General features: G+C 45.5%; 1 protein-coding gene across 3 annotated transcripts in view; it reads right to left on the reverse strand.

Annotated features, from left to right (window-relative positions):
- Nucleotides 1–11,798: 11,798 nt before the first annotated feature.
- The window catches only part of AFTPH (aftiphilin), a 42,647-nt gene continuing 39,488 nt past the window's right edge, over nt 11,799–14,957 (reverse strand). For 2 of the 3 annotated variants that reach the window (XM_054628715.2, XM_054628714.2), the window contains exon 9: nt 11,799–13,014. In XM_054628715.2, coding sequence (XP_054484690.2) covers nt 12,870–13,014 — 145 coding nt within the window. In that variant the 3' untranslated portion in view covers nt 11,799–12,869. The remainder of the gene's footprint in view (nt 13,015–14,957) is intronic. The other variant, XR_008533916.2, reaches the window with a different exon arrangement.

Genomic DNA, 14,957 nt, shown 5'->3' on the forward strand with positions numbered 1-14,957 from the left:
CAACACCTGCCATGGAGAAGAAGAGTTAAAAACACTTTGTAAAATTCTGCCTCCTTGTTAAGCCAAGGGAGCAAATCCAGGCACTCCTGGTTTAGTGTCTCACAGCACCCCGAGCAGCAGAATAATTTACCAACATATGAACGGAGGGCTTAGGGGCAGCTGCACCACATAAACAGTCACGGTGGGGCTCTGAAGTTTCTGTCAGGATATGGGATATAAAGCTGGGTGAATAACTGATTTCTCGGTTCACTGGCAACCCTGAAAAAAGTTTCAAAAGAAAAAAAAAATTCATTTGGGGTCGACTGAAACAAATGTTTTGCTTTGACTTTTCAGCCCCTTTAACAAAAGTTAGCTCCAAAGATCATTCCAAATGAAAAGTTGCTTCAAATAGGAAAATCTCAACGCCTTTTACTCAGAAAAGGCTGAAACAAAATAGGTTTGTTTCTTTTCTAGCTAGGAAAAAAAAATGTGGCAAATCAAAACAACTCGTTTTCATTTTGCCAAAATTTGCCTTTTTTGCTCAAGATTTTACCCAGCTCCAGCACAACCAATTTACACATGCAATAACTTAAAGAGAGACACTACTAATCCTGATGGAATACAAGTTTGGTTTGTTAAAAAAAAAAAAACAAAACAAACAACAACACTGAAATGTCCTGAAACTGAAACCCAACAGAAAGTAAGCTCAAAACCACTAAGCTTTTCTTGGCTCAGCTAGAGAATCTTATTAAGTCTCTGAATCATAGAGCCACAGATTTGGGATGTTGTGAAAATTAAATTAGTCTTACTTATTATTAGCAAGGCAAGAAAGGAACCAGGAGATTAGGATGCAGCAAGTGGCATTGTGAGCCAACTTTTCAGCGTGTCCCTGCCTTTCTCCTGCAAACCCACAATTAGCTCCGTGGTGGTTTTAATCTCGGGCTGCAGGTTCCTGACTCTCCCCTCAACCTAATGCAAATCCAGGATTTAATGCCACGCCACAGTGAGATTCTCATTTCACTCCCTGCCTTGTTTCATTTGGAGCCTCTGCTTGTCTGTGCTCTGTAGGTGCATCCTGCCCCACGGCTGCAAACATTTAAGATCCAGGGAAAGCAGGAGTTAAAGCCTTGGGATAGTGGAGGAAAGGCACCCATCCATATGGACTTCCAGAGAGCACAAGTGGGATGACCTCACCCCTCTCCTGTTTGGCCTTTTTCATTGGGAGTTTAATATTGGAGTTTGCTGGCTGCTGGATGGCTCTGATGCCTTGGGGGACAGAGGCTGGCCAGCTGGGACAGGAACACTATGGGACCAGAAACAGAGATGGGATTTATCCAGATTTATTCATGCTTTCATTCAGGATTCAATTGCTTCACGTGCCAGGGAAGAAGTGGGAGCAAGGCACTTTGTTTTTCTAACTGCTGTACTTTTAAATTAAGGCAGGCCATAGCACAGCTCGCCTTCGTAATTCACAGCTTCCAGACATCCCACCACACTCCTCAGTGGAAAGAAAGCAAAGAGCAGATATTCCAAATGCCTCACCCAAGCCTGGGTTTTAAACAGTAGGAAAAAAAAATAAACCTGGTTTTCATATGTCATAAAGAGACAAAGACAGGCAGTGACAGTTTGCTGGAAATTGTTTTAACAGATCACAACTCAAAGTGGCTTTAAACCCACAGAAATCCTTGGAAGGTAAAAAAACCCATCCAAAGAAGAATGTGGACCATCTCAAATCACCACTACAGTATGAAACCATAGCCTTCCTGAGGGCAAACTCCAAAGCAATATTTAATGAGCCAATACTTCCATTTATCATGAGCTCATTTGAATACCAGAGTCCCTACATAATAAATCAGACCTGCCTGCAGTGTTATTATTATTGTTTTGTTTTAACAGCCCCTTTAATCCCCAAACAGCTGGCTATCAGCACAGCAGGGCTGGGGGTGAGCAGCTGGGCAGCACAGCACCTCTGGTCCCTCAGGCCAGGGGCTTGCAGCAGGTGAGGTGGGAAGGGCTGTCCTGCTTTCCCAGCCTCAGCTCTCCCAGGACACAGTACTCACACCAGAGAGGAACCAGACATCTCCAACCCTGCTCAGAGCAAAAAGGAGCTGAAAGCCCTCCTGGCTGGAGGTGGGTTTTAGCCCTGCACACTGGGAGTGGGAGCCCAGGGAGTTCCAGCACTGACTGCACAGCTCCAGCCACCGCTTCTGTCCTTCAGCCAAGGACAGCAGCTCCTCATCCCTTCCCTCTCCAGGGCACAGCACCCCACCAAACAGGCAGGCTTTGCACAGGGGCTTCCCAGCCTGACTTAAAGAATAAGCAAGGTTGGTTCTGTGCAGAAGAGCATGGAAAGCTGGAGTTCCTGCAGCCTCTGCAGTCCTAGGCCACACCTCTGGAAGAGACAAGCTGCAGGGAACTCCCAGCACACACATTCCTGTCCCTTGCACTTACTCCTGGTTTCACATCTCCTCTGGTGTGCCAGGTGAACAGAAGGATGAACCAGATTTGCTCCAAATCTCCCCTCAGAGCCTTTTGGGAGAGAGCTTTTCCCTTGTCAGAGGTCTCCAGCCCAAGGTGAGCACATGCAGCCTGCCAGGATGGAGCAGAGCCCAGAGACTCACTCATTCCTTGGAAAACTGCAGGCCCTCAGAGCACCAGGGACCCAATACCACCAGGTGAAGCCTACAGGAGATGGGATGTGGTGCCACTTCCAGCAGAGAACAAGGAGCTGGGGCTCTGTAAGCACCCTGATCACTGCTGCAGCACTGAAGATGAGCAGCTCCCATGTGCACTGTGCTCATGAGACACAGCTGGATCATCCCAAACAACACCCAGCACCTCTCAGGATAATTCCAACTGCAGGAAAGGCCTCCCTGTATCAATCATGTGTGTGTATAATCATATATAACTGTGTATGGTAATTATCCAAAATCAGCTCCTCACAGCAAACTCTAGACAGGGAAAATGGTCTGGGCTGCATAAATGACACAAAAAAGCAAATGTAAATCCCTATTATGTGACACTTGAGTTGAAGTGTTTGGCTAGAGAGTGCAGCCTTGAGTTCATCAGCCCCTCCTGTGAGCAGCTCCAAACAGGCAGCAAACATCACATTGAGACTGCAGCATCTTTCCTGACCCTGGCATCTCCCTCTGCAGGGAAAAGACACCTCTAACTCTGGGGCTGCACTTCTGCAGCTACAACAGCAACTGCAGCCTTAAAATTCACGTTTGTGAGTTACTTCCTTTCCCACGTGCCAGTTTGTTTTGCAGGAGAAGAGCAAGGCCTCCCTCTGTCTCGCTTTCCTCTTTTCCAGGGGCAGCTCTGTTTTTGGGGAGCTCAGGGCAGCAGTGGGGGCTGCAGTGCTCTGTCAGGCAGGAGGGAGAGCCAAGCCCTGTTGAAAGTGGAGCAGGATCTCCCTTGTGGTCCTGCCAGCGTTCCCTGCCCGCCTCCACCTGTTTGGGTTGCCGAGAAGAAACCAGAGTCGATTATCAGGCCGGCTGCTTTGTCAGGTGCTGCTTTGATGTAAACTCAGCCACGATCAGATGTGCTGATGGCAGCAAACAGCCAAAGAGAACCGAACTGCCCTGCACAGTGACCTGCAGAGATTAGAGCCAGCGGGGCTGTGGACAAATCACGGAGATTAAACGTGAACAAGCTGAGAAGTCTTGGGAGAAGCACCCAGGGAGGCAAAAATAAGCAATGCAGAGAGAAAGCAGGAAAACGAGGTAGACCAAGGATTGACTAGACCCTACTAATGCATAAATCAAAGCCCTTCCCCACCCCTTGATACTTCAGCCTTGTCCAAATGCTCCTGCTCCCCTTGCTGCAGGCTAGCTGGCTGACAGAAACCCTGAGTGCACCTTTGGTGCATTCTGCCTGTCACAGGCATCACTGCAGAAACAACTCAGCCCTCACAGGGGGGAAAAAACAGGCTTCCCCCACCCACCCCTTTCTTTTATCCTTTTTTCCTTTTTCAAAAATTTGTGGAGAGCTGGTGACCTTTTGCCAGGGTAGAGGACAAGGCCAGAAAGTCCCATGCCCACATCTAAGGTGAAGCAATGCAGCTTCCCTTCCTGCAAATCTGTCCCTGCCTGCAGCTCAGCTGCATTTTGCAAGGTTTCTTTAAAATTTGTAGAGTAGGACTCTGCTTTTGAAGGTGGAAACATTTAATTTGGGGCAGTATAGCACATCATTGCATTAAATATTTTTTTTTTCATTTTTTATCTGTTGCTCGTGGCGATGTTCTGCCACTGCAAGCTCTCAGATTTGAGGACCATTTCCCATTTAGAGACCACTCAGCAATGTGCCAGGTGGCAGATATGGGTATTGAGACACCCAAATTCATGGGGAAAACCAGAGAGCACCAGAGAAAAGCATTTTTTTCACTGATCAACCTTTCTGCAGCTAAATGAGGCCTGATGCCTTATTACAGGCACATCTACCCTTGGAATCCAAGTTGCAGACACCAATCTCTGTGTCCATCAAAAAGGGAATTTCTCCAGCAACAGCAGCAGAACTGTAAAATTCCTCCTGCAAACACACTGAAATTCCCCTTGCCACTGCACAACATGGCTCTTCTCACCACCACGTGCAAACCAGGGCAGCCACATGGTGCTCACACTTGCAAACACGAGGGGGAATTTTCAGCCCTGCTGGCCAGAAGTGGCAGAGTAAGAGCAAGATGTCATGGAGGCAGATTTCTGCACACCAGGCCTATTATTTGCTAATGAGATTTCAGCTGTGATCCTCCCAACTCAAAGCAAACCCCAGGGATCAGTAGAGTCAGGAATTTGTTGTCAGCATGTCCTGGACTCTCTCCCCTCATGCTGTGGTGCCAGGCTGGCCTGGGCAGTGCTGCCCTCACCAGGGATCTCTCTCTACCTGCTCCCAGCCTCACGGGAAAGTGGCTTTCAGGAAGAGATGGAAATTGAAATGCACACACTGCAACATTCCAGCAGTGTCCTGAGACAGCTTCACCTCCACAGTGCCAGCCTGGTCCTCCAGTGCACTGCACAAACACAGGGAATGAACAGGAGCCTGTGCCAGCTGCAATGGTCCCACAAGCTGGGAAGGACCAAACTCCCCACCTCCTCAGCCATGGACTCAGGAGAATTGGCTCAGGCTGCCTCCTGAATGAAAGAACAGCTTTCCTAAGGACTCAGCTCACACTGCCAGCCTGCTAAGGAGCTGCACTGACTGGAAACCAAAAGGACAGCTGTTTGTTCCTCCCTTTCCACCCTGCTTCCTCCTCCCCAGCCAAAGGAGGGGGAAAGTTGCCAGAAGAGACTTCATCTAGGTGCCATGGATAGAGAGAAAGAGATAGGACACCCCTTCAAACTGGAAAAGGGGAGAAAATGTTCCTGTAGGAGCACAAAGCAGCCACACAACTGCTCCTTTTGCCATTGTCAGAGGGAGGCAGCTCAGTCCAAGGGAGAGCGGAGTAACCTGCAAGAGTCTGAACAGCTGCAGAACACCCCACCAGCTGCACTTGGATTCTTAACTCGCTTCACCATCAACTCAGTGACAAAAGGCTTTAGTGCTCCTAATGAAAATACAGTCCCTGCACCAGTAAAATCACACAGCCCTGAAAAAAAGCCCCTTTTGGTAGTAGAATTCATGTGCAAACAGGTTTCAGGTCCAAGTTGCTGAGATTGGGACAAAATGTTTGATACCTGGGGCTGGAGACAGGAGAGGAAAGGGAGGATTTGAAGGTGTTTGGGGGACACTTCATGACTGCTTTTGATTTGTTTCCAAAATATCCATGTTTTCTACTTGTGCTAATGCTCCCTGTAGTTTAAAAGGCAAAATGTGATCCAAAAATGCCTTATGGGTCCTGAGCCAGCCTTTGCATTTTTGAAAGTGCCTGTCAGGTACTTTCTGCTCTGAATTCCTGTGGAAGGTGGCCCCACATCCTTCTCCAAGACTGTTGTGAGCATCTGAAGTGCTTTAGGAAGAGATTCAGCAAATCTTGTTGCTTTCTCTTCTGTAAACTTCTTGGACTGGTGAGCATAAAGGAGTAAAAAAAAACCCAAACCAGTGGTCCAGCTACTCATGGAGTGTCTGCACACAGCTGCCAGTGTTGACTTGCTCTTTCCAGTCAGTCTCCTCACACACTTCTTTTCCTCAGCTGAAGAAGACATGAAAAACCAGCTCCAACCACAGCAAAAATTACAATTCAGACAGTATCACAGCCCTGCAGACATGAGTGACAGCCCAGAGGACACTAGAAAATTGAGCATTAGACAGAGAACATAGAACACAAAACTAGAACATTAGACAGAGACAGTTCTGCCATGACCACACACATGCCTTCTGCACATCCCACTGTACCTCAATCTGCTCCTCTGATCACAGAGCTGTCCACTGGCTTTGGAAAGACATGTTGGGATAAAGTTGTGTGGCACGAGCAGCAGGACTGCCCTCCTTTCCCCTGTGTTGCTGTGGCCAAGACTAGTTGCTCCCTCAAGCAAAAGGGGAGACCCTTACTAGGGGTTCTTTGGGCTACTTACACCAACAGGCTGCAGCTGACAATTAGCAATGTGGATCTAGCATGGGAGAGGCCAATTTGTCTGCCCATTTATCACTGGAGCTGGAGTCTGTAACAGACAAACCCCCCAGTGTGGCACAAGGCGCTGTATCCACGCCAGCAAACGTGCTTGGGGTGGGATGGGCTCTTCCCCCCAAGGGACAAGTCCAGAGGGTTCAGTCCTGTGCAGAGCCAGGCCAGCCCAGTGTGGGTCATGAGGATGGAGCTGAACACCACTGAGGTCTTTGGGGTTGGAACTGCAGCAAGGTTTGGGGTGCCCACAGACCATGGCATGGGACCCCAGCTCCCCTGACAGCTGCTTTTCCTACAAGGTGTCCTGCTCAGCAGCTGGAAGCCAGCCAACACTGTGAGGTCTGATCCAAAGAACTTGCTTTTCTCCCCTTGTGCAGTGCCTCCTGAAGACCAGCTCAGATAAGGCAACACTTTCTGCTGTTTGTAAGATAAAGACAGTCTTGAAAACCACACCTGGCCTCAGTAAACTGCCTTCACTGCAATTCTGTGCTGAGGGAAACAAACACCGAGTGTTTAATCACTTAAAGAGTCTAAAACCAACTGAGACACGTTTCACTGGAAAAGCAAAACTGAAAGCACACATGTGGCTGCTGAGCTGAGCCTGCCCCTTGGCTTCCCCTCCCTCTCCAGGTAACTTCATTGCTTTAAATATGGAAGGTGAGGCTCACACCATGGCCGCAATCCCAGCAGGGAACCTTCTCCTATTTTGGGGATTTGCTTGCTGGAGCTGGTGTGAACCATGCAAACACCACGACCTGCCCATGCACCAGCACTAAGAAACCCTGATGAGCAAAGTGAGCAAAGATCACTCACAGCAGCTCCATGACAGTAGGTGGAGCAAATGCCACCTGGGCACACAACCAGTGAGGGCACAGGTGACAGCCCAGAAGAATCCCTCAGGGAACACAGCCCAACCTGATGCCTCAGATCAGCATATTGCACACACAGGGTACGTATTCTAAACATACAAAACTATGCCAAAAGGATCATTAAGCATATGGAAAGAAAGCCAGAAGAATCATTAAGGATGTTTAGACAAACATTAAAAATATGTACAATACCCTAGTTTGACTCTCCTTTGAATTATTTTGTTTCCCACGGGACCTCAGTGTCTTTTATTTATTTATAGGAGAAATATTTTTTTGCCCCTTCATATTCTAGAAGTAGTCCCAAGCCTTACTTGAGGCCCACAATCCAATTACTATATGGGGCACAGCACAAGGAACCTCTGCAGGTATGTGCCAGGTCAGCAGGGTCCTGACAGAATCACTGGACCTGCAGAGGAAGACTCAGAGACCCTAAACTAGGAAAAATACTTTTCCTTGGTGAGAATATAGTGAATCCAGACATGAGACAGTCAGAATCCCCCTCTGCCTTTGAGATGTGAGACCTGTGCCAGCTGAGTCCTTCTCAGGTATTGCTGACAGAGTTGCTCTTTGTAACCTGTCTGTAACACAGGGTTAACAACATAGATTACATTTTAAAGTACAGGTTGACAAGGTGAAAACAAGAGCTCCATCAGTTTTGGATGCATCACATGTGAACCTGACTCCCAGTGCCACAGAGCCATGATTGAGTATCAAACAAGCAAAGCTCCTAACTGCTTAAATACATCCCAGAGAAATTAGCATTTCTGCACATTCCAGTCAGGCAACCCATACTGGGTACCAAATGACAGAAGTGCACAAGTGACCTCCTGCAAAAAAAGCTGGCATGGCCAGCTGCTTCCAGCCAGGAGAGCATCACACTCCACTGCGCCTTCTCTGCAATTTCCACCCAGGCCACCCCTTCCCTTCAGCCACAGGAAGCAGGGGCCCTTCAGTGAAGTTTCACTGCACCCTGCTGATTCAATCTGCACAGGGCACAAGGCAAGGATCAGGTGAGGACAGGAGGATAAGTAAGCAACAACTGTCACATTGCAGACACATGACAGGACTGAAGCTGCAGCTGCAAATCCACAGCAGAGTTTTGCTTTGGAGGATTTGATTTTATACCTACAATGAGGAACTATAATGTACCTCCTTATCTAAAAATAACTTTTGAAAAAGGTCTTCTCACATCTGGACTTGTATCAATGCTACGACAGGCACCAGCAGCTGCATTTACACCCTCAGTCTGCAGTCCAGCTCTCTACCAACAATAACTGACAGCAACGGGGGGGCTGTGGCAATGCAGCTCCCACGCACCCCATGGCTGTGACACATTTCTTCTGCAGAACAGGAACTCAGACCCTTGCAGCTCCAAGGCTCACTTCCAGATTTTGGAGGAAAGCAGCCAGTGGGCACAGTGTGTGCACCTGTAATCCAGCCCAGGCATTCCCTTCTCTCCAAATGCTCCTGCTCTCCTCATGCTTGTATCCCACTTTCTCCACCATCTGCTCTTCCTACAGCTATCCCAGCTGCATATACTCTAGTACTGCTTCACCTTCCTATTTCTTCTTCTGCTGAGCTCTTGCTTTGTGTTTTCTTCCAGCTCCTTCTCCAACTGTTTGTAGGCCTCTGAATTTAAATGTGTTTCTTCCCATCTCCTTTCACATTCCAGGCTCTCTGGAAGGAGCAGACCAGGCTGCTGCTGCCTTTAATGGCTATGCTCTTCGGTAGAGGCCAGAAGACAAAAAACTTCTCCGATTGTGTAGCAGACACTTCTAGCAGGTACTATGCAATTATTAGATGACCTATGCTTTTATAAATTATATTCAAGTCTATTTTGCAACTATCCTGTATTTTCAAAATGCTCTGAAATTTACAAGATAAATATACAGAGTTGCAGAACTGGCACAAAATGTAAATGGCTGGACCAAATGGCTGGATCTCACATGCACTGAGCTACATCTCCCTCACATCCTAAAAGGCCACCAGATATTCAGCTCAAGTGCAGCAGTCCAACAACCCAACTTTACACATGATGATTTCATTACTAGGTAAAATTCTGTACAACAACTCAATGTGATAAGAGTTAACTTCAGTACACACTCACTGCATTTGAGGACACATATACATGCTTATTTGCAAGCTTTACTTTTGGCATCTCAAAATGAATTTGCTGAGCTAATGATATTCTGAGAAGGTGTCCACATTCCGGGTGCTGTGGGCAGTCCAGCACTGCCAGCACCTGCAGCAGGTGGTGGTGCTCTGGGTAAGGCAGAGCTGAACCCCCAGGTGTCACAGCACAGGCTTTCAGATAACACTGAGCAGAGCCCAGCCCTTCTTAGCAGTCATTCAGGAGCCTGCAGCTCACTTCACAGTGGGATCTTTGGACTTTGCTTCCTGGCCATGTGCCAACATAGGGAATTGCATCTGAACCAGGTGTCCTCCGCTGCTTGGGCTGGATTGGCACATAGGCACCTGCTCCTCAGTGACACCAGTTCTGGGCTCAAAGTGATGTACCCTGACATGTCTGGTGACAATGCACAGCAACACAAATGTGCACAAAGCATCGACTGCCATCCTGCCCATGAGGCTGCTGGCAGGATTAAACCAGACCCTGCATGTTGTGTCAATGGGAACAGCATGGAAGGACGGCCCCGATGCAGCTGAATCTGTTAGCCAAAACTTTCTGCATATGAACAAAGCTGCCTGTACAAGACAGAGGAGATAAGCAAGAGGATGCTGTCCATCCCACAATCAATAACAAAAAAGGAAGCTTGAGCTAGGAGACAAAAAGCAGTCCTACATCTTAAGGCAGGCAGCATCTACCGCAAAAGGCTGAATTTGGATGTAAACTTTACATCTTTCAGCAGCGTGAAGGTCTGTGGGATGCAGAAAGAACATAAAAACCCCATAAACACATTCTGGATAGTACCAGGTTTCACAAAGTTTCAGATTGGTACATCAGTCACAATAGAAATCTCCTTTTTCCCTTCCCCCATCCACGGCACGCCACCAGAACTGCACTCAGAGACTGGAAGACAAATGGGCAGCTGCCTCTGGAGGCAATTGTGAGGAGACTAAAGATCAACTTGCAGCTGGCACTTCCACCCCCACCTCTCCTTAATACTTCAGTCCACTCGCTGCCAGACAAGGATCATGAGTCAGCTCCTAAACATATTCTCCTTGGAACAATAGCTATAGCTCTGTGCTGCAGCTATCCCACTGCTCCAGCTCCCAGGGACATGCCACAGTCACGGAAACAAAGGCACCAATTTTAACCTAGGGCAGCCCAAGACCAGAACTGAAGGATACAAAAAGCATGCACTAAAGAATACTGTGCTAAACCTGGGAGATTAGCAAAGCTCATTTTGACATGTAACGGGCATGAAGTCAGTGCTGCAATGAAAATCTGCAGAAACAGCAAACAGAAGTGGGTTTGGGGCTACATGGTAAAGCAGATGGCTTTTGCTTAAACCTTTTCTGCTACATCAGGGTGCAGTTTGATACCACATCATTGTATACTGCAGTACTAATTAGAGGGCAAAGGAGACAATTTAGCCTTTACAAATTAACTTTACCATAACCACAGGAGCAGAATCTCCTGCACTCACAAAGATGGAACCCCAGCACTGGTCTCTCAAGGAGAGTAAAAAGCTTCCTTTTGCAAGGACAACCTTTCAGCTTACCCAGCTGATGACATCAAACTCAGGCTTTTCTGACCCAAGTGCTGTCAGACAATAAAGAATTCAAATAGATAAAAAAAAACACACTAGAGATTTCTCAGAACAAGATGTTAGGTGATGAACTGGTGGTGACTACTGAGCACTTAAAGAGTTGTGCACATAATAAAGACATGGAAGAGTTTATGTCCATGCACTATCAAGAAACAGCAGCACCCAGAACATGTCTTACCTGCAGCAGTAGAGACCCTGAGAGCTCCCAGCCTTACCTCCACTGAGACCCTCTGATGAGATGTTTACAGACCTACAGTGCAAGCTAACATGAGAGGAGAAATCTGTGACTGCTGTGTTTCTGGTTTTCTCTAGCTAAGAAATCAGCAAACCCAGTTGTCCTTTCTCACCTCACCATAGCTGGTGTTTCTTACAGCTGAATCTTGTCAATTGCTTTGAAGAAGTCTCTAACCCTAAATATCATGAGCCACATTGCCCTATAAGCCAGAAGGGAAATTGGAGACAGAAGTAAAAGACTGACTCCCAACACGATAAAGAGATGGAAGAATTGAAGGAAAATCTGCAGGACCCTGCCAGGTGTGGTTTGTGGGACTGAGCAGCACAAATCAGAAGGTCCTACAGCACATCAATTTTACCACAAACAGAAAAGTGAGCAATGCACACATTCTGTAAAAAAAGACAGCAAGCTGTATACATATGTATCTTTTAAATTATTTTATTTTGTGTAAGCTAAAAGGAAATTTACACACTTAAATCTCAAAAGACCTTGGGCATGCATATTGACCTTTTTAGAGGTTCTTCGACATAGCTCTCTTTTTTCCATAGGAATTTCCCCAGACATTTACAACCCATAGTTTTTTACTGTATATACAGCCTAAAACCATAGCAATCTATGATTATGTCATTTTACACTGTGCAAAATCAAACAGGAATAGTGGTACAATAGAACATAAAAATTTTTAACAGGTAAATTTCATTGTAAGACATTCATATTGTTTTGGTCCTTCATTTCCAAATCAAACTGATTAAGAGCAGACAACCTTCTAATGACCAAAAAAAAAATAAATCAAGTGTTTAGACAGTAATCCATAACTGGAACAAGAAATTACTGACAGCATACCTTTCAAAAGGCTATATAGTGACAGAGCCATACTACTGAAGTTCAAGAACATAAAAACTGATCAGCCAACCAATCAAACAGGGGGAGGGGATGGGGGAAAAGAAAAGGAAGAACACATCTTAAGCTTGTTAAAACACAAAAGAAATTACTGGGTTTTAAAGAAACGATAACTGAAAAACCCACAAAAGGGACAACATTACCTTTTGATTTTTTTTTTCCAGCAAGAAGTATTTTAATATATGCAGGAAAGAAAAAGTTGCTCAATACAATCTGAAAGTCTTAAGGGGCAACTTCACAGATCGTGAAGATTGAAGTTTTCATTATGTGTTTATAGGATTTTTTTAAACTTTTAGAAGTTTTTTAAGAAGGACACCACCAGTGTATTTCACAAAGACATAAATGTATACAGCCCAGCACAACAAAAAGAATAGATCTTCAAAAAGATTTACCCCCAATTATTTACATTTTTCTCTAATATAAATTTAGGACTCCAGTATGTAAATAAATATACATTACTATGTATACCTTTCTAGTGCTGCTTACCAACAAATCATCTGAACTTGATATTTTTTTAATTAAAGCAAGATTGCTTTTTACGACCCGCAGAGGGAAGAAAAAAAATCAATAGAAAACGTCCAATTCACATCACTTTAGTCTACCTTTTCTTGGCAGCTTGTTGAAGGTGTTAATGTGGCTGGGAACATCAACACCTTGGCATGCATGAAAGTTAAGTCAGGAAGGCTAGAAATCACCTTGGCAGCCTCTTCACTAAGATGTTCTTCCTTTTTAGGCTTCCTGTTGGGAAGAAGAGAACAAAGTGCATTAATCCAGTACCTAATATCCCTGGGATCACTGAAACAATCACTGATTGAAGCAATGTTCTGTCAGCTTGTCTCCCACTGACAGGCACTTCTGCAAGCTACTTGAAGGTAGTCTAATGTTATAATGCCTACCTGCCTACCAATAATGTGTTAACAGAGAGAGTCAGCAAAATGTTCCTGTGTATATTGTTGCAATAAGGAAAAAATGTCTTATTCAAATGATAATTTTTACAGATTTTTTTTTTAGCAGCTTCAAGAGTCAAGGGACTCAGTTGAAGAGATAACCATGCCCATATTCTAGAGATAAAACAGTTGGAGCATTAGTTCTAAACTACCTAAATTTGGTACAATTCTTCAAAAATACAAAAGATCTTAAAACGACATTAAGAAACGTCTAAGTTACTTCTCAGTAATTTTAAAATAAAAAAAGCACTTATGCTGTGTTTTCAACATGACTGTTCTCACACTGCCCATCATGCCACTCTACACTGTGATTCCAAAACCTTTTTTCCCCTCAGGATTCAGCAGCAGCAGAAGGTGCCTCACAAATAAGTGTATCTACTTGCTTTGAAGTACAGGAGTATGAGCAGCCATGATGCATACAGCAGTTTGGGAATCACTAGGGTTTACTTTGCCTTTTGCATTATTCACAAGAATTACTGAGCACAAATGAATAAAGAAGTCTGAATCCCATGTCACTTGATTCTCACTATTATGCAAAAAATTCACACTTCCCAAGTAAAATGAAGCCTGGCTCAGACTGCTATAGACCCCCCTCCTTTGCCCAAACATCCATACTTTACACACATCTGGCTTATCTTTGAAGAACACTGCCTACCACTAGAAATACTCAGTTTTCCATCAAACATTATTCCAGTTTCAAAAAGGCACCTGCTAAATCCTGTAATGATGTAAGAAATTGCAACTGCATAAGCTCCCTCACCTTCATGGGAAAAAAAGCTGAGACAAAATGCTTGAACCAAAGAAACTGCTTTCCCTAGAGCACTTCAGAAATCTCCTTTCTCTATCTGGTCTTATTTATAAGCTGTAAACCAATCCCATGAGAGGGCAATGTCCACTCCAATCATGAAGCAGCATGTACTTTTTGTCAGCCCCCACGAGGATTGTTTCCTCAGCTGAGCAGAGACCAGTGGAAAGCAAGGGGCCACATGTTTGCTTCCACAGAAGCTCAGAATTCCTTAGCTAGAAGAAAAAAAGAGCTGGAGTCAAATGCATCCTTGACATCTGATGATTGTGGTGACCATCACCACTGATCATGGTGCTGACACTGAACTATCACTTCTGTTTGCCACTGAAATCCCCACTCGATGAAAGTTCTCCAGATGAGGCAGCCTAAACAATAAATCTGACTTACCTTCACAGAACAGCAATATTTTTTTTTTCTCTGCTACAGTGGAATTTCACGAGCTACTGACTAGGCAGATTACCAAATTCTGGAGGATAAACAAAGCTGTGTGCTGGTTTTACTGAAGGAAGAAGCAGAGAGCCAATATGTGCCTCCTCTAACAACTTCACAGTCAGCTCTGTTTGCACTCAAAGGACTATCTCTGAGCTGTTGAAATGTGGTTCCCACCCACCCTGTGTTATCAGTATCTGGTGCCGCTATTAATAATCACTTACCACAAGCCCCTTAAAGGTACCAACTCCTGATGATCAAGGACTTAGAGCTAACAAAGGAGTGTTTGGCAGAGGAAGCCAAGGGAAGAGGGCTGCATTGGAGATGTTCCTGTAATTGTTCATCAGGCTAGATGGAGCTCACACACTCCTTGCTATTTATATTCCTCTTCCTCCTCTGCTCAACTGCAGCATGCTAAGAAATGGCACTGCTGGGTCCCAGAGGCAGCGCTGCCTTTCACTCCGTGGTCACATGCAGCACCTTTGTCACAAGACAGTGCC

The sequence above is a fragment of the Agelaius phoeniceus genome, chromosome 3 (genome assembly GCF_051311805.1).
Source record: "Agelaius phoeniceus isolate bAgePho1 chromosome 3, bAgePho1.hap1, whole genome shotgun sequence".
Taxonomy (NCBI): Eukaryota; Metazoa; Chordata; class Aves; order Passeriformes; family Icteridae; genus Agelaius; species Agelaius phoeniceus.